The sequence below is a fragment of the Polyodon spathula genome, chromosome 4, assembly GCF_017654505.1.
Source record: "Polyodon spathula isolate WHYD16114869_AA chromosome 4, ASM1765450v1, whole genome shotgun sequence".
Taxonomy (NCBI): Eukaryota; Metazoa; Chordata; class Actinopteri; order Acipenseriformes; family Polyodontidae; genus Polyodon; species Polyodon spathula.
In genome coordinates, this window is record NC_054537.1 from 64,428,645 (window position 1) to 64,447,156 (window position 18,512).

Below are 18,512 nucleotides of genomic sequence, written 5' to 3' on the forward strand. Positions count from 1 at the left end.
GGGTGTTTGAATACTTATGCAAGCAAGATATTTCAGTTTTTTATTTTTCTTAAAAATATTTCCCAACATAAAACCAATGCCACCTTACAATAATTGATTTTGAGTTTCAGTGTTTTAAAATAAAATACTGAACAGAACAAAATTTCAATGTACCATTTGTAATTCAGTAATACGAGAGAATTGGTCAGGGGTCTGAATACTTTTGCAAGGCACTGTACATTTTATATATATATATATTATATATATATATATATATATATATATATATATATATATATATTATATATATATATATATACAGACACACACACCAAAAGGAGGAAGCTCTTTAAAAGTTAGTCTTCATGCAACGAAATCTGGCTGGCTTCTGGTTACACGTTCAGTCCGAGTAGCCGGAACGGTCCCACAAGGCAGTGAAGCAGCTGTTGCCATTTACCACCGCATGCTCTTGTAAAAGTGGATTTTCTGCACTTGTTGGGTTGAAATCAAAGTACCAGAGTAGATGTGGAACAAGACTAAGACTAAAACTGTCATCACTCCAACCGGACATTCAGGCTGTGACATCACTGAAACAGCATCAGCCATCTCATTAACTAAGTTAATCAATTTCCCGTAGGGCATAGTGATCAATTGCCGCACTATAGTGGAAAGCAAAATGTATAGTTTCCTTGTATAGCGGCTGTGTGTCACTATGATAGCGAGTTCTGGTGGTTCAGAAGGGGTACGCACACCAAAAAAGGTTGTGAATCACTGGTATAGATGAAAATCCTTTCGGTTGTACTCATAACAGGGAGAACACTCAATTATTACTAAAGGACTTCAAATCATTTGACAAATACGACTATGGTAACTTACACAATGGCTTAAATGTTTTTTTTTTTTTTATGAAACATTTCTGGCCCCTTCTGGGACCATGGCTTGATGTCCAACATACCATATTCCAGTAGTTCTGTATATAACTAAGAAAGTTGGGCAAAGCATCTCACCTTCTGACTGCAACCGATTTAGACGTACAGTTACTGGTTATTAGAGGAATCAACCTTGGAACATGGGTATGCTGAGAGAGAGAAAGAAAAAATAGCATTATGACTAAATTAGGCACTGGGTCATGCAATGTTATCCTTTCATGGAGATACAGAACCTTTTGTAGCCAACAGAAAGTGAAACGAAAAACAGAAGGCATTTTTTTATTTTTAGGTATCGTATTTCCAAAAACTTATGACTCAAATTAAATCCTGATTTGTTTAATCTCAAACATGTTCTAAAAAATATATTCTTTTATCTTGGGCAATCAGGTTTCATTATCTTAAGTTTTAATTCAGTGATTTTTTTTTTTTTATTAAAGGTAAAACAAGAAGAAACTAAGTCAAGTAACTGAAGACACAAGCAGAAATGTTTGTCAACTTGACTTGGTTTTTTAACAGTTCTACCTTAATTTGCATTGAAAGTCTTGAAGTTATGGATACAAATGTAATGTGACCATAGTACAGATAACGTAGAACTCAAACTGCTTCCATGATTTCCAGCATACTAACCCGTATGATGAATCGGATTGCTGACACACCAGACGTTGCCATAACCTTGGCACAGTTGGGAATCAGATTAAACAAAACAGGCACAATGGCTTCTGCCCCATGGTCATATTTGTTTCCCAGCACACAGGAAAGATACCTGTTTAATTAAAAAAAGAAAAGAGAAAAATGATCAAATGAAACTGACATCACATAATTGGACAGTTTATTGATTCATTGGAAAATGCAGAAGCAGACTCTGTCAGTTCAAAAACATGCAAAACCTACTACCGCAATGTTCAGATATAGCTGTACACCTGTGTGAAACTTGCTTCCATGCACTTGTTATTCCTGTAATGAGTTTGTTGTAACCACATGCTCCTATGGATAATGCATGCTGTTTTTGTGACCCCGGTATTGGTTCTTAACACTACATTGCAACACGCAGTAGGCTACTAACTGCCTCAGCATGAGAAAGTGCAGATCAAGTTTAAAGTCTTCAACACACTATGGAGCACTTCGATTTTTAGAATTTTCTTCTGCGAAATATTAGAAAAATCTGTTAAGTTCAAAAGTCGTTTTTGAAATGAATAGTATGGCTATATTAAATTTAATGCGACACCTCTCTGCCTTTGTCATCTCTCTAATGGAGGGGTCTCAAACTCACGGCCTGCAGGCCACATGCGGCCCACTAAAAAGTTACACAAAATTATTTAAACCTAGCCGGCATGGAGCTGCATGCCTAAAACTTGAGTAAACAGTTGTAAAACGTGTGTAGGCGATGTTGTGCATTGTTTATGGTTAGTTCTGTTGCAATATATTGCTACCACTTTAAGAACTGTCGCATTAGCTACCATTAATTGACAGAGTCCTGGTTTACAGCAGAGATCAGAAACCATACATACCGACATGTGTTCGCGAGGAGTAGCTGAACTGACAGCTTGGTAACAGTGAGAGTCCAACATTTTATGCCATAATAATTGACAAAAGATAATTGATCAGAGCTAAACTTTTTTATTTCTCTGTTGAGTCAGCATCAGTACAGAAAATATAAATGGCACTGAGACTATATGAACTACTCATCGTAGCAGTCACTCAAATATATTGTACAGGGATCCCCAACAAACATAAAAGAGCAAAGAAATGCCTCATCCTACAAGAAAAATTGACCACGAACACAGGCAATTTCAAGAAAAGCGGACGGTTGATTATTTTTTTTGTAGAGTACAAACAGAGCACGACATTTTTGATTTGCAAGGAAAGAGGTGCCATTTTAAAAGAGTACAATAATAAACAGCACTATACAACAAAGCATGCATGATAAATATCGGGAAGGAGAGAGAGAAGACAGCTTTGCAGTTTAGGGATTAGTGTTGCAGCAACAACTTTTCCAGAAAGTGAAAAAAGTCAGAGGCAGCAGTTTTGGCAAGTTATGTGGTGAGTGAAATGATTGTTAAGTCTGGGAAGCCGTTCACTGATGGTGAATTTATTAAAGACTGTATAATCAAAGTGTCTGAGGTTGTATGTCCTGACAGGAGAAATGCTTTTCACAATATTAGCCTGTCTGCAAATACAGTAGCAGAGTGTGTTGCTGAGCTTTCTAAAGATATTCAGGAGCATCTCTGCGAGAAAGGCAAAGCATTCAGTGCACACTCTATCATGCTTGATGAGAACGCCGATTTGGTTGATATGCGAGGCTGGCAATATTTGTGAGAGGTGTTGATGATAACTTTCAAGTCATGGAAGAACTGCTAAGCTTGTCTACAATGCGCGGTAGAACAGCAGCAAGTGAGATCTTTCAAAACCTTAAAGACGCACTAGAACACGCTGGTCTGCAGTGGCATTCTTTAGTAGGCTTAACAGATGGAGCTCCAGCAATGATTGGGAAAAAGAATGGTTTGATAGCACTTGTGCAAAAAAAGATGGAAGAACAAAACTCAGAGCAACCAGTAGTATTACACTGCATCATTCACCAGCAGGCACTGTGCAGTAAATCTTTGAAGCTTGACAACATTATCCCCTTTGTTGTGAAATGTGTGAACTACATTCGCTCCAGGGGCTTGCAGCACAGACAGTTTCGTGCTTTCTTGGAGGAAACCGAATCCAAATACGGTGACTCGCTGTACTTCACAGAGGTGCATTGGCTAAGCAGGGGCACTGTTTTAAACAGACTGAGTTAAAAACAAGAAGTTCATGGAGGAGATTAATCTGCGTCTGTCAGAGTTTGAAGACACAAAACCGAATTAAAAAAATAAAAAAATAACCTAAACCTGAAGCTACAAGGTCCTGGTCAGCTTGTGACAACAGTGATTGATAATGTGAAAGTATTCACAACTAAACTGAAACTGTGGAAAAATCAGATCTCTCAGAGTAACTGCACTCAAATGCAGTTTAGTTGTGCTGAATACGCTGCTAAACTTGTCCTAATTTTGGAAGAATTTGATCAGCGGTTACAGATTTCCGGCTTCCAGTTGATTGCTGATCCATTTTTAGTTGATGTGGAAACAGCACCAAGTGATTTACAGATGGAGCTCATTGATCTTCAGTGCAGCACACCTCTGAAGTATAAATTCAAGGAAGCCCAAGGAGATGTCACACCGTTCTTCAAGCAGCTACCACCATCTTTCCCACAGCTTTGCAAAAGCCTCAGAAAAAACATGGCTCTGTTCCGCAGCGCTTATTTATGAGAAACTTTTTTCCAATATGAATATAAACCTTGCTGCAATCCTGAAGGATTCAACTGCTCAATCACTGAGGCAAAACATCAACAGACTCACAGAACTGAAGCGCTGCCAGGTGTCTGCAAACACTAAAAAATCTTTGGCAAACCCAAATTGTAAAAAAGTTCTATGACAGTTCAGTGTAATACTTCATGAAAAGAAGATTTTTTTTTTTTTTCTTTTTAACCAATACCATCTTTCGTGATGTCACTGGCGCTACATTAGGACCAGCATGTAAATTGAGTTTGAGACCCCTGCTCTAATGAGACTTCTGATTGAACATTTTTTCAATTTTATATTTAGTATTTCATGAAAAATAAAATTCTTGTTAAATGGAGCTTTATACTCTCCATTTTGTTATTGCATTTGAAACTACTGGTAAACTACCATCAATGCATTTGAAAATGGCTAATGCATTTCTATGGTACTACATTGATGTGTTGCAGAATTCAAAACACAAGCTTGTTGAATTTCACAATTACAATAAGTGAAAATTACATCCAGATTTATTTTGGGAGAAAGTCCTAGCATATTTGTAACTAAACACACTGAAAAACATGTACAAATGCCATTAGCCTTCTAGCATAATCCACTGCATAAGGTAAACTGATCCAATGAAATGTGTTTGACTGATCACCTACGAAGCATCTGCTTGTAAACATCAGCAATGGGCTTAAATTCAGTGTTTTATTTTTAAAACTGAATTCTAGAAATGGTCAGTATGTCGATTCACTGCTAAATATTTAGACCATTGCAACTACATTGTCTTTATGCATTTTATTTACAGTGAACTTACCACTGTATACAAATTCTAAACCGTGAAATATTTTAGCTGATGCATTTTAAATTTAACATTGTTTTATGTAAAGTAAACCTATATTGTGAACCATACCTTTGTGTTACGACTACGATGCGCAGGAAATCAAGGTCACTATTAGCATAAATAAACGTTCACACAAATACATTAGTTTATTCTATGTCATTGGTTGCAGTAGCTCTTATTGATTAAATACAGTGTTCCACTACAGCTTTTCAGGAAGCCTGTATATTTCAGTATTATTAAAGTTTTAAAAGGCTCCTCCTGCTTTCATCTCAGCTATGCTCTGACGACACATGTGGGAATGGAACTTCACGCGACTCATAGCGCTCTCATGTTTGTTGGGCCTTCACGCAAAATGCACCAAATTTGAAAACCAAAAACCATAGATAACATGCTTCAATGCATTCTGCACACCCCTCTTCATGAGCCTCAATACTATGTAAATGGGAGCGTGTTACACTATGAAAACTGTGGTATTTAAATCTGATCTAAACTGCAGTATTGTCTTACAAGTATAAAACATACAAGTATACAATAAACATATTTGTATTTATAGTTACAATTTACACAAATAGCAGAGGGTTTCTTAATCAAAGATTATGGTAGTGCAAGACAGAAAACATACAAATGTAAATAAGGTATAAAATTCAATTTCTTGGAACTGCTAAACTGCAGATAAAACAAGAAAGCTCTACTAAAAATGCCCAGAAAATCTCTTCAGTTTATCAAATATCACGATTAAAACAGAATATACAGTGCCACTGATTTTTAGCATAAATTAATTTTAACTGAGAAGTAAACCAGGTGCAGGTTTGAAAAATACTTACGCGACAGTGATGCAGGCTTCCCTAACCACCTGGGAGCGCAGGTCCTTAGCTGACAGTTTAAACGCTCCATCTAACAATCGCAGATGCTGGTAAAAACAGTCATAGTCTGCAGCCCCGGCAATCAACAACGAACGGAACTTCCTGAGCTACAAGAAAAAAAAAAAAAAGTTAAAAAGGAGCTTTCACTGCTTACTGCACGAAACATTAGGGACATTTACAGCCACAAAGCTACGTCAAAGCTACGTTTGCAAAGATTAAACTATCAACTCAAAGCGGTGCTTAACATTTCATGCTCTAAAGTTCCATTACCGCGCTGCTTACATGTTAAATTGTTCTACAGCTGCATTGAGTATTAGGAAGCATTAACCCAGAAGCTAGAAACCAGACTGTTGAATGTGTTTTCAAAATTAGTTGTGAAGGCTACAAAACAGAAAACTCTAACATTGTCCTTCTCTGGGGAACACAATTGAAACGTTAATTCGTTCATCAGTTTAAAACAGTACTACTAATTACACTGAAATTGTTTATTTGCCTAATGTTCTTTTTATAATTATCTTCAATTAAAAAAAGAACATATACTGTATATACAAAAACGTGGCAACGACAGAACAGCTTGTAAACATTGGGATTTCCTGTGTTGATATTCCCCTGATATCTGGCTCTGTAGGTTATTTCCTGTGCCAGCACACACTACTAGAAGCTATGGAAACACAAGCCCAAAAGAACCACGCCAGACTGCACTTTGTCACCCTCCCGAGGTCAGTTGCCTCCTTCAAATATGCCAGCCAGTATATTGACAGGCTGCAAGCAGGCTAATGAAAAGGTGGTGTAAGTCAATTTAAACAATACACAAAACTAAATTTTTAAAAATGTATGAAGTGTTAAAAAAAAAGTGTGTCTAGTTTTATTATTCTTTACAATAAATCGCTAGTATGTTTTTAAAATTAAAAACAACAAGCAAAGTGATGCAATTTTAGCAGTTTTCTAGGACAACCCTAATGGACAGCTCTATTCCAAGTAGCGTTACATGTATTGTTTTTGATTATCCATTTACTGTAGCTAAAGGCAAGTTTCATTCTCAGTTCCGCACTTCCCTTTTCTAGCAGTGTAATGACTGTCAAGACAATACACTCACCGCAGTGGCTCTCTGATCCCAGTCATGCTTGTCATCTGAAAGGATTTCCCTGATTTTGTTAAGATTGTCCTCAAGGTCTCTGGTGGAATAAATCTGAAAACAAAAGTTAAGTTTATTAGGTCACAGGTCAAAGTGAAAGTACCACTACACAAATGAAGTATAGCATCTCAACTGATAAGCACTTTAAAAAAAGACTGCAGCAGAAGGGCCTTTACTGCTTACATAATCTGCTTAAAAACATTTACATGTAGTAACGAAATATATAAAGTGGTTTGCAGAAGTATTCACCTTCTACCAATAATGTCACATTTTGTTGAATTACAAATAATGAATGCAGAGTTTTTCAAACAAACTTTATTCAAAGCTGTAGTGGTTAAACGGAACACTGCTATATAAGGAGGTGGTTAAATGTCACAAAACTTGCAAAGAAAAATGTACAAAATGAAATTTGCTGGCTGCATAAGTATTTAGCCTCTTAAGTCAGTACTTGGTAGAAGCACCTTTTTGGATCAGTCTTTTTGGATCAGTCTCTACTAGCTTTGCACCATAGGATGGTGAAATATTTGCCCCTTCGCAGGAAAATTGCTCCAGTTCTGATAACTTTGTTGGGGATCGTCGATGGACTGCAATCTTCAAGTCTCGCCATAAATTTACGATTGGATTCAAGTGAGGATTTTGACTGGACCACTCGGGACCACTAATTCTCTTCTTGTTCACCCACTCCAGTGTGGCTTTGGCTTTGTGCTTCGGGTCATTGTCCTGCTGAAACGTTTCAGTGTCTTGGCTGACTCAAACAGGTTTTCCTCAAGGATTCGCCTGTACTTTGCACCATCCATTCTCCCCTCTATTCTGACAAGCTTCCAAGTCCCTGCTGAAGAGAATCATTCCCATAACATGATGCTGCCACCACCATGCTTGACAGTTGGGATGGTGTTGACTGGGCGATGTGCAGTGCTGGGCTTGCACCAGACGTAACGCTTGGAATTTAGACGGAAAAGTTCAATTTTTGTCTCATCTGACAACAAAACCTTTTTCCACATGTCTGCAGTATCTTGAATGTGCTTTTTTGCAAACTCTGTATGTGCTTTTAGATGAGGCTTTTTTAACAACGGCTTATTTCTTGCCACCCGTCCATACAGGCCAGCTTTGTGTAGGGACCAGCTTCTTGTTGATGTGTGAACACTGACTCCCATCTCAGACACAGAACTTTGCAGATCTCTCAAGGTCATTGTTGGCTTCAGAACCAGTTTCCTGCTTGCTCGGCTTTTCAGTTTGGGAGGGCAACCCGATCTGGGTAGCGTCTGGGTGGTATGATGCATCTTCTGCTTCTTAATGGTAGACTTCACTGTGCTGAGGGATAATCAGTGCCTTTGAAATATTCTTGTACCCTTCTCTTGCTCTGTGCCCCTCTACTACTTTATCCCTGACTTGTTTCAAAAGCTCCTTGATCATCATGGTTGCTTTGTGGGATCATAATGTGAGTAGCAGCTGGAAAGTCTTTATATACCTGAGGGAAATTATCTACAAGTTAAACCACTTTGAGTACACACAGGCTGAAACCATTTCACTCATTTTGTGACCTTTCAAACAAATCATTTGCACCTGAGCTGCTTTAGGGCTGCAGTAGCAAAGGGGTCAAATACTTATGCAACAGATGAATCTGTTTTTCTCTGTAAATCTTCCTTATTTATATTCTATATGCGTTTTTTAACTATCAGTGTGGAGCAGTTTGTATAGATTCTTCATGTAAAGTCTAATTTGAAACTGTCGTGAAGTACGCTCAGGTGCCAACAAAATGTGAAAACTTTGCAGGTAGGTGAACACTTCTGCAAACCACTGTGTGTGTGTGTGTGTGTGTGTGTGTGTGTGTATATATTATATTATATAATATAAAAAAAACCACACACTGGTTTTGAATCAGAACCTGGCAGACAGCCTTTTCAATAATCATATTCCCCTGAAATCTTTTTTGGACTTGGTTTATGTTGCATTAGATCAAGTTGTGCCTAACTGAGTTTGTTTTGCAATGTAGATAAATGCAGTATGCACGAAGGGCTAAGACAAGACTAAGACCCATTTCACTTGTGGACACCCTAAGCTGGATTCAAACCCAGGCTTGAAAATAGCCTAATGAAAGTCTAGTTAATTAGCCACTGCGTCACCCAACTGAATGGCTTTTTATGAGACAATATTAGACTATTCCTCTGGAATGAGAACAGCACAAAAGAAACACTGTTCAAAAAGCTTAACAAAATTGCATTACAGTTGCAAAACATTTTAAAGTATCCCAGTTATGAGCTCCTCTTTTTATTCTTGCTGGAATCCATTTCAAATTTAAAGTAATTTTAAAACATAACACAGTAAAAGCCAGTGCTTGGGTTTCACCCTACTCATAATAACAGTACTGCTCTGCACTCAAAATCATACCGTATCACATTATTCAATTTTCAACAAAATTGCCCTATACATACACAAAAACAGCAGAGCTTAGTGTTCAAAAAACACAATGCTATTTTATTGGTCATAGCACCTACCACTCAGGCCTGTTAAATAGCTGTCACTAATTCAGTTTAATCACGTATGCTGGGAGGCGATATACACTTTTGCTTATCAGGTGTGCTCATGTAAAATGGTTAGCCTCCAAACTGACCTCCTCGGAATGTGCCGGGAATGCATTTATGTTTTATCTAAACAGTTTTGTATTCACCTGAACTGTGGGGACGTCAGTGAAGGCCTTGATAAAGTCGTCTTCATCAATTCCCCCAGTTCCCTCCTTTGACAGACCTGCAAGAAAAGCACATAGTTAAAATGAGGGCGCTTTCTCAGCTTGTACAGTGAAACAGGTGCCCATACCTGAGGACCCATAGACTCAAGCTGTCCCCAGAAATGTCTAGTGATAAATACATCATGCAATAAAGCTCAGATCAGCAATTTCTTCTAAGCAGACTGAAAATGTCATTAATTTAATGAGCATGGTACGGAGAGAGTTGCACATGTAAATTAATTGCAAATGTGCATGCATCTCTTTAAAAATCAAGCCCACAGTGACATTCTAACTCAGGGATGTTCAACTGGGGCTACATGTACCCCCACCCCCCCCCAGGGTTTATCTGTAAACCACTGTGCATAAATATGACATTTTTCTTTAGCAGCTCAAAAGGTTTCAATATACTTTCAAAATTATCATCCACTTGTACGCATGTGTGACAGTGGTCTGGTATTGGGTGAAGCAGGCATCTGGCGATTCTGCCTATGGAGCCTTCAGTACAGATCAATTTTGCAGTTTTTAATTAGTCGTATAACGGAATACTAAAATCAGTGAAACACACTCTTTATTAATTTTTTAGGTATAAATGCTCTGGTAAACAAATAATAATCACCATACTCCGTTTGATGATTATTGTTTTATTGATTAGACTGCTCTAACTGATCCAGAGCATTCCAGACTAGTTGCAAGGCTACTTGGAATGCCAGTCTTGGAATACTTCAAGATCAGGAGGTATCCAAGAAGCTGCTAACAGGAGTTTCCTCATAGAATTAAACTAAAAAAGACAAGGTATAGCTGGTTCCTGTAACAGAGCACACAAGACACATCTATTATCCAGATTTTAGATGATGGTTATCCAAAAAGTTTTCAAGCTTTCCATTTTGTATTTTTTCACACTTCTGTTCAGGCTATACTGTTCTGCATTCAAGGCATTTATCTGTCTGTAATAAAACAGAATAAAACATCTTGTCCTCCTTCCATTCAAAATTCCTAACTTGTCCTCCTTCCTTTCAAAAATACTAACTCTTTAATGGAAAAGAAAAGCCTGTTGCATTATTCTACTCGTGTCTTAGAAAGAAGCCTTCCGGCTATGACCCGTGATGCACTTTGCAAAAGCAATTACAACTAGAGTTGCCAGCAACTTTACTGCTTCAAGTACCTAACACTTTAGCAAATACTGCAGAATACATATATGGGTTACTATGTGTTTCATAGTAACCATGGCCATAACTGCATTCTACAAGGGTTTATTAGGCAGTTTTGTAAGTTGATGTCATCATCCAACATGGCCACCATGTTTTTTTTTTTTTATTGTAGCAAATCTTCCCAGCAATAACAATAGGCTTCCCAGCCCTATGGGCCTGGAATCCTAATTAGCTTCAGAAAACAGCTGCTTTAAGTATTAACTGGGGTCAAAGTGCTGTATTGCAGACATACAACCAGAGACCAGTTTGGAAGGTGGTACTTATTTATTGTGTGTGACTATGCATATCAATGATTTCAAGTGTGTGGTGTTGATTAATTCAAGTGTACTTGTTACATACAGACTGTGCAGTGCTGATGAAAAAATATGTTTCATAGATTGAGCTTTGTGCCTGTTTATCTGTGGTTTAGTTTGGACAGACGTGGATAGATGTGTTGGTATCCGCACTGCATTTCCACAAGCCAGACAACACAGATTTGTCTTGTGTTGTGGGTGTTCAAGTTTGCGATACCTCTTTCTGTTATGCAGTCAGTCGAAAAGGATGCAAGTTATCTAGATGGACAGTCTTTTCACATCAAAACTCATTGTTTAAAGCAATAATTTAATCCATCTGAACAAATTTCACAGCCAAATTAAACATTACTTCTTAATAAAAAGGATAGTGTTTTCCACTGTGAACACATTCAATTCTTGGATGATCAGGTCAGTTTTAGAAAAGGAAAGTATTGGCAGCAATGATCAAGACAAGCGTGACAGCTAAAGTACCCTCTTACACGGTGAGGGTATAATGTATTTTGCATTACAGCTTTTATACTGTTCTCTTTCAGTGGATAAAGACGACATTCGTTCCCTAGTGTCGCCATCCTTCATGAGCACTAAACTTGGTAACAACCTTGAAATCTTCACAAAGACTTCATATCTATGAACTAAATATCCTTCGAAGGGGAAAAAAAACTAAAAGTTAGGTTACTATCATAACCCTGGTTCCCTGACATAGAAGGGGCATTTACCTTGTAAAGACCCAAAACCTGATTAAGATATACCAAAGCAGCTCTGCAAGCCTGTGGTGCGGTCATGCCCCGTCCCCGAGGGCACAAAAAGTACAGCATTCACAGATCTCATCTTAATTTTTCCTTTAAGCCTGCTGCAATCATGGATGCAGCAACCTTGAAGGTTAATGGTTCCATTTCTATTTCAAGGAACCAGGCTTATGATAAATAACCCAACATCCCATTTCAAGTACAAAACAGCGATTCTGTAGTGAAGCCACTGAATCTCATTTCATCTGGAGCTGTAGACAGTTTTAGGCTTTTGAAATGGTGTGTTAATGCACAAAAAGAAATACAAACATGTATGTATAAACACAGCCTTGAGCTTGGACTATGCACTGGAAAGAAACAAAAGGCAATAACCCAGCTGTTGATATTAACACAGGAGTTATGTATTCTGGTCAAATAGTAACTATGCCACAAGAATAAAATGCTATCAACAAAATAGGCCTACTCTCTAGTCTGATACAAACTTGGTTTGAGGTGAAATGAGAAAAAATGTTGGTCCCACCCAGTGAAGCTTCTTCCTTATCTGGTCTCAAGTCCCCATTACAATAAATTTACAAACTAAAAATCAGGTTTTGAAGCCTGCTGCAGACAGCACTGTTTTTAAAACCCAATACCGATGTTTAAAAAGATTGTCTGCTTAATTCACATACATGGTAGTATCAGAATCTCAATGCCATTGGCTGGTATCTCTACTATCTAATGTGGTTTTCCTGTAATAAATAAGTTTCAGATTGTACTTTTCTTTGAAAACGTTCAACTTTAAACTGCATGTCTATTTTACTTTTCTAACCTGCAACTTGAAAATGTAATGTATAACCTCCTGTAGGTGGAAATAGTAGTTGTAGAAGTAATCAGTCGCTGCAAACAGGTTTCAAGGGGCACAGAAAGCCAGATTCTTTTCAGTTAAAGCTACTTTTGAAAGAGTGTATAACTTGAGTTTTAACAAAGGTATGCTTCCTGACAATGGAGTGCACAGTACAGCAATACAAATAAATGAAATTGTAATATACTGTAAAATCTTGTTAATGCGTACCAGTCTGGGCCAGGTTTTTCATATTTACTTAATCTAAAATCAGTAATAACCCACTGAATAAAAACAGGACAGCTGGAAATGGTTTTACACTCACAGAATTCAGATTTTGTTTGGTTTCTACAGCTGCTATTGACATACATTTCATCATGATAGAATACATAATGGATTTGTCAGTCTGCTGATTTTTATTATTTGTTTTTCCACTTGGGCATTAGTTAATGTGACATCATGAAATTGTAGCCTTGTGTCAAAGACACTACCATACTGAGCGTTTCTCATACTTCCATACCACAAGGCTGGGTTCACAACCAGTCATGCTGTCAAACAATGGTGCGGTGAAAGAGCACCACGTTACATTACCTCCTAACTTCCCGGTTGCTGTGCCTGGTTTCCTGGAGCTGCTGCTAGGATTGCCAGGCTTCTTGGGTGCAGGGACCTTGAACGCAGGCTGGGCTGATGAGGGCCTGTTCCCATCCACAGACTCATCATCTTCAAAGCTTTTATCTGTAGAAACAAAAAAGGGTGAAACACTTAAATGGCTCAAATTAAATAAGGTCTCTAGTCGACCTATAACAGAGAGAAAGAGAGGGGGAGGGTGAAAGCAAGGGAAATCAATACTGAAAATGACCAGCCCCTTTTGTGGAAGGTCTTTTGAAGATAAATTAAATAAGCAAGCTGATCTGTTTAAAAAAAAACGACAGATTTTAGCACACCTTTAGTGTTTTACAGTGCATTTTGACAGATAGCATAAGTGCACCCTCCCACCCCTATTACATAAAAAGGCACCTCTATGTAACTACTATAACACAGTACTGTTTATACCTTTCCCTAGTCACTTGTTTTTTGTGCAATGAAAACTGATATTTATACATCACAGAGAAATAAAGAAGAAACAGCAAGCTGCTAAATGCAGACATGCTTCTGTCCCTGTGACAACCCACATACTGCACATAATGCACTGCAGTTCAATGCAAAAAATAAATAATGCAGCAGCAAGTGCTTGACTTGGAAATTCCAAATGATGAAAAATAAGCAATCTCCATTGTATCCCGCCTGGCTACCATCTGCTGCTTCTCCAGATAAACATCCTCCCACACCTTAAGCAGCAAGCCCTCCCTATAGCCCTTTCATTCCGCCCAGTGCAATGTCTCCCACAACTTACAGTCGCAAATTCTCTTACAAATCAGCCGCCTCATCCCTCTGGAAGAAAAAAAACTGTCAAGTCCCCCTCACAAGCAAGCAAGCAACAACACTTCCAATAGATCACATGGCCAGGTGTGGTCAATTCCCAATATTGAAATCAATCAAGACAGCCCCCATCCAAAAATTCCACACGCTGAATCCACCATTAAGGCTCCTGCCGGCATCTTTTTCCCCTTCTCCCTCTCCCTCTCTTCCTCCTCTTTCCTGGATTGCCAAGCAGCCAATCAGGTACCAGATGACATCATCTCTTTGCAGCCAGTACCAGATGAGGTGCATATTCCTCCTGAATATCAATGCAGCTTTATTTATTAATTTTAACCCATCACTTCAGCTTATCATAATCCAGAGGTTACAGCAGCCACAAACTACCAGGATACATATTTACAAACAACTAAAAAAAAATCCCATTCAACCTGTGGTCTTCTTTGTTTGTCAGGCTAGATTTTCATATTAAAATAAAATGTAATAAATAATGATTTCCTTATCCGATCTATATTTCTGCATCCAAAAAGACAGGATATTGCCATCTGTTGCTGTGCGATTGTGGGGAACTAGGTTATGGGAGTGATAGTGCTTGTGTGCCTGCTGGAAGCTACTCTCTTGTGAGTGCACACACACTTACGTAAAAGCCCACTATGGCCTTGCATCCTTAAATAGCAAGGCGAGGCTCTGTAGCCAAGATACCAATCAGCACACAGTCAACATTCATTCACTCCCTCCCTCCCGTCACACACACACACACACACACACAAATGCTCCAAATAAACAGATATATGCTGCTCAAGTAAAAATTCATGCTGACAAAGACTACTTAAATTTAGTCACCTGTCTAGTCTGGTGTTTCTACACAAAGCATTGATTGTTTATGTTTAAAATTATAGAAAAATCTGTCTTGGAAAAAAAAAAAGACCCCCAGATTCAAAGTTGTATTTTCAGTTTCCATACAACAATCTTGGCTTAAACTGTACTTGCTTGTGTAGAGATTATATTAGAGTTTACATTGCATTAACACAAACCATGCGTATCAAATTTCAGTGCTACTGTATTACAGTACAGTCATTAGGATTTAGGGTCACAGAGAGCAGCTGCAGTTCTACAGTAAACACCAAGGAATAAAATATAATCTACTGTAGACAATGGCAGTGACACTGATAGTTTCCACTGGAAGACCACCATTGCATCTAAAGATCAATCATTCTGAAAGTCTAGAGCTATTAGGAGGATGCAACAGCAGACAGTGCAACTGTACAGTACTAATCCTGCTGGCATCTAGAGCAAAGAAATCATATTACTGTACAAAGCCAATATGGTTTTGGGACTATGTTGTGTTGCAGAGGTGGTGAAAGACAGCTGTATAGAGACATTTCATTTGAGCGCTGTGATGGAACTTTATGCAAGTGATTCTAAATGTGTGATTCACTTGATTAAAACACAAGGAAACACCCAATTCCATTTTCGTCTAATAAATGTCAGTACATTGCAGAACTGGTCCAGCTCAAAATGTTTCAGTGCTGGTGCATGCCTGCAGCGAGGTCTGCTGCTTACTCCGTTTTCTGCACTGCATCACAGCATAATATTGATATACAGCAACTGTTTTAAACCATCAGCATTGTGAAGGGCATTTCTTATTTTGGTAACCCATGTTCCATAGGTCTAGTTGGACTCTACTTTGCTTCAATTTTGAATCCTAGTTCATTTCCTTTTTTATTGCCCTGGTGGACACCACATTACCTTCTAGATGTTTTTGGCTTTTTAACAAAAAAACTAAAAAAAAGACCAGGGCCGAATTTTTCAGTTTTACAAATTCCGTTTTGCATAGAGATGCACTTAGTCCAGTTAAAGCCAATACTATGAATGGACTTATTTGATGCAACAGGGGACGTGCACATTCAGATTAAAAATGCTGCCTCATACACTGTAAAGCAACACAACCAGACGGCACACTGGCACGACCCTGCTCCAGATTGGAAAGTGTCAATTTCTTATAATGTTTGCCTGGTGTTCTCCAAGCATCCCGAATGATTTCAATTTAATATCCACAAGGCCAGGTCTCTTATTAGGTTGCTACGAGTTACATTTAACACCATACAGATAATACAATATATTAAACCTGGATCATGTACAATAATATACCACTGGTTAAAAACTACAACAGTGTATTGGTTTATACAGTGTTATGGAATGATCAAGGGAGCTTTACAATAGTGCAGTGTTAAGGGCACATCTTCAATACATATTTGCAGATGTATGGGGAGTTATGAGAATCTTTGTTTTAACACTGAATGCCGTAGATCCTGAAAAAAATAAAATAAAATCGGGTTGTTGACAGTTAAATTTGTGTGAGCCATAATAGTGTCTGTAGTAATTAAGTCTGGGACGATGCCTAAATTTTTCACTGTTGATATATAGTTCTCCAAAAAAAGCCTATGCATTGATTAAATTGGCATTATGAAAGGATATAGTAACACATGTGGAGCTGTAGATGACTGTGAAACATTGCTAGTAACACTTATGCATATTACATGGATTACACCAGTTTATGCTTATAGTAAAAAAATTTATTATATATATATATATATATATATATATATATATATATATATATATATATATATAGACACACAGTGCCTATAGAAAGTCTATACCCCCTTTCAAAATGTTCACCTTTTGTTGCCTTACAGCCTGGAATTAAAAGGGAATACCCCACAATTTCCAAGTGAAAAAAATATTCTATAAATTTGCAGAAAATTAATTAAAAATAAAAACTGAAACAGCTTGGATGAATAAGTGTCCACCCCCCTTATAATAGCAATCCTAAATTAGCTCAGGTGTAACCAATCGCCTTCAAAATCACACACCAAGCTAAGTGGCATCCACCTGTGTTAAACTGTAGTGATTCACATGCTTTCAGGATAAATTCAGCAGTTCCTGTAGTTTCCCTCTGCTGGGTAGTGCATTTCAAAGCAAAGACTCAACCATGAGCACCAAGGCGCTTTGGAAAGAACAAAGTTGTTGAAAGGCACAGATCAGGGAATAGGTATAAAAAAAATCTCAAAGGCCTTGAATATCCCTTGGAGCAAGATTAAGACGATTATTAAGAAGTGGAAGGTGTATGGCACCACCAAGACCCTGCCTAGATCAGGCTGTCCCTCCAAATTGGATGGACGAGCAAGAAGGAGACTGATCAGAAAGGCTACTAAGAGGCCAATGGCAACTTTGCAAGAGCTACAGGCTTTTATGGCCAAGACTAGTCAAAGTGTGCATGTGACAACAATATCCCAAGCACTCCACAAATCTGGCCTGTATGGTAGGGTGGCAAGAAGGAAGCCATTACTCAAAAAAAGCCCACCTTGAATCCCGTTTGAAGTATGCAACTCAGGAGATTCTGTAGTCATGTGGCAAAAAGTTTTGTGGACTGACGAAACTAAAATGGAACTTTTTGGCCTAAATGCAAAGCGTTATGTTTGGCGCAAACCCAACACATCACCCAAAGAACACCATCCCTACTGTGAAGCATGGTGGTGGCAGCATCATGTTATGGGGATGTTTCTCATCGGCAGGGACGGGCACTTGTCAGGATAGAAGGGAAAATGAATGGAGCAAAGTACAGAGAAGTCCTTGAGAAAAACCTGCTGTCCTCTGCAAGAAAGCTGAAACTGGGAGGGAAGTTCACCTTTCAGCATGACAACGACCCAAAGCACACAGCTAAAGCTACACTGGAGTGGCGAAGGAACAAAAAAGTAAATGTCCTTGAGTGGCCCAGTCACAAGCCGACCTAAATCCAATCGAAAATTTGTGGCATGACTTGAAGATTGCTGTCCATCAACACTCCCCAAGGAACTTGACACAGCTTGAACAGTTCTGTAAAGCAGAATGGTCAAATATTACCAAATCTACGTGTGCAAAGCTGGTAGACTTATCCCAACAGACTCACAACTGTAATTGCTGCCAAATGTGCTTCCACCAAGTATTAACTCAGGGGGGTGGAGACTTATCCAATTATGATCGTCCAGTTTTGTATTTTTAACATATAATTTCTCTATCTTAATAAAAACTTTTCTGCCCCCTTAAACAGTGTGGAGTATGGTGTGTAGATAAGTGGAAAAAAATCCTCATTTAAAAATGCACAAGTTACTGACACAACACAATGTGGAAAAAGTTCAAGGGGGTGTAGACTTTCTATAGGCACTGTACACACACACAGCATTAAAAAAAAAAAAAAAAAAAAACTTAT

General features: G+C 38.3%; 1 protein-coding gene across 40 annotated transcripts in view; it reads right to left on the minus strand.

Annotated features, from left to right (window-relative positions):
* LOC121314738 (CLIP-associating protein 2-like) overlaps window positions 1-18,512 on the minus strand; it is a 144,823-nt gene that overhangs the window by 63,226 nt on the left and 63,085 nt on the right. For 34 of the 40 annotated variants that reach the window (XM_041248339.1, XM_041248369.1, XM_041248346.1 and 31 more), the window contains 6 exons: window positions 13,436-13,579; window positions 9,721-9,797; window positions 7,014-7,106; window positions 5,879-6,024; window positions 1,536-1,671; window positions 987-1,057 (listed from right to left, as the gene is read on the minus strand). In XM_041248339.1, coding sequence (XP_041104273.1) covers window positions 987-1,057; window positions 1,536-1,671; window positions 5,879-6,024; window positions 7,014-7,106; window positions 9,721-9,797; window positions 13,436-13,579 — 667 coding nt within the window. Of the gene's footprint in view, window positions 1-986; window positions 1,058-1,535; window positions 1,672-5,878; window positions 6,025-7,013; window positions 7,107-9,720; window positions 9,798-13,435; window positions 13,580-14,237; window positions 14,457-18,512 lie in introns of those variants that run through there. The other 6 variants (XM_041248372.1, XM_041248371.1, XM_041248370.1 and 3 more) reach the window with 3 other exon arrangements.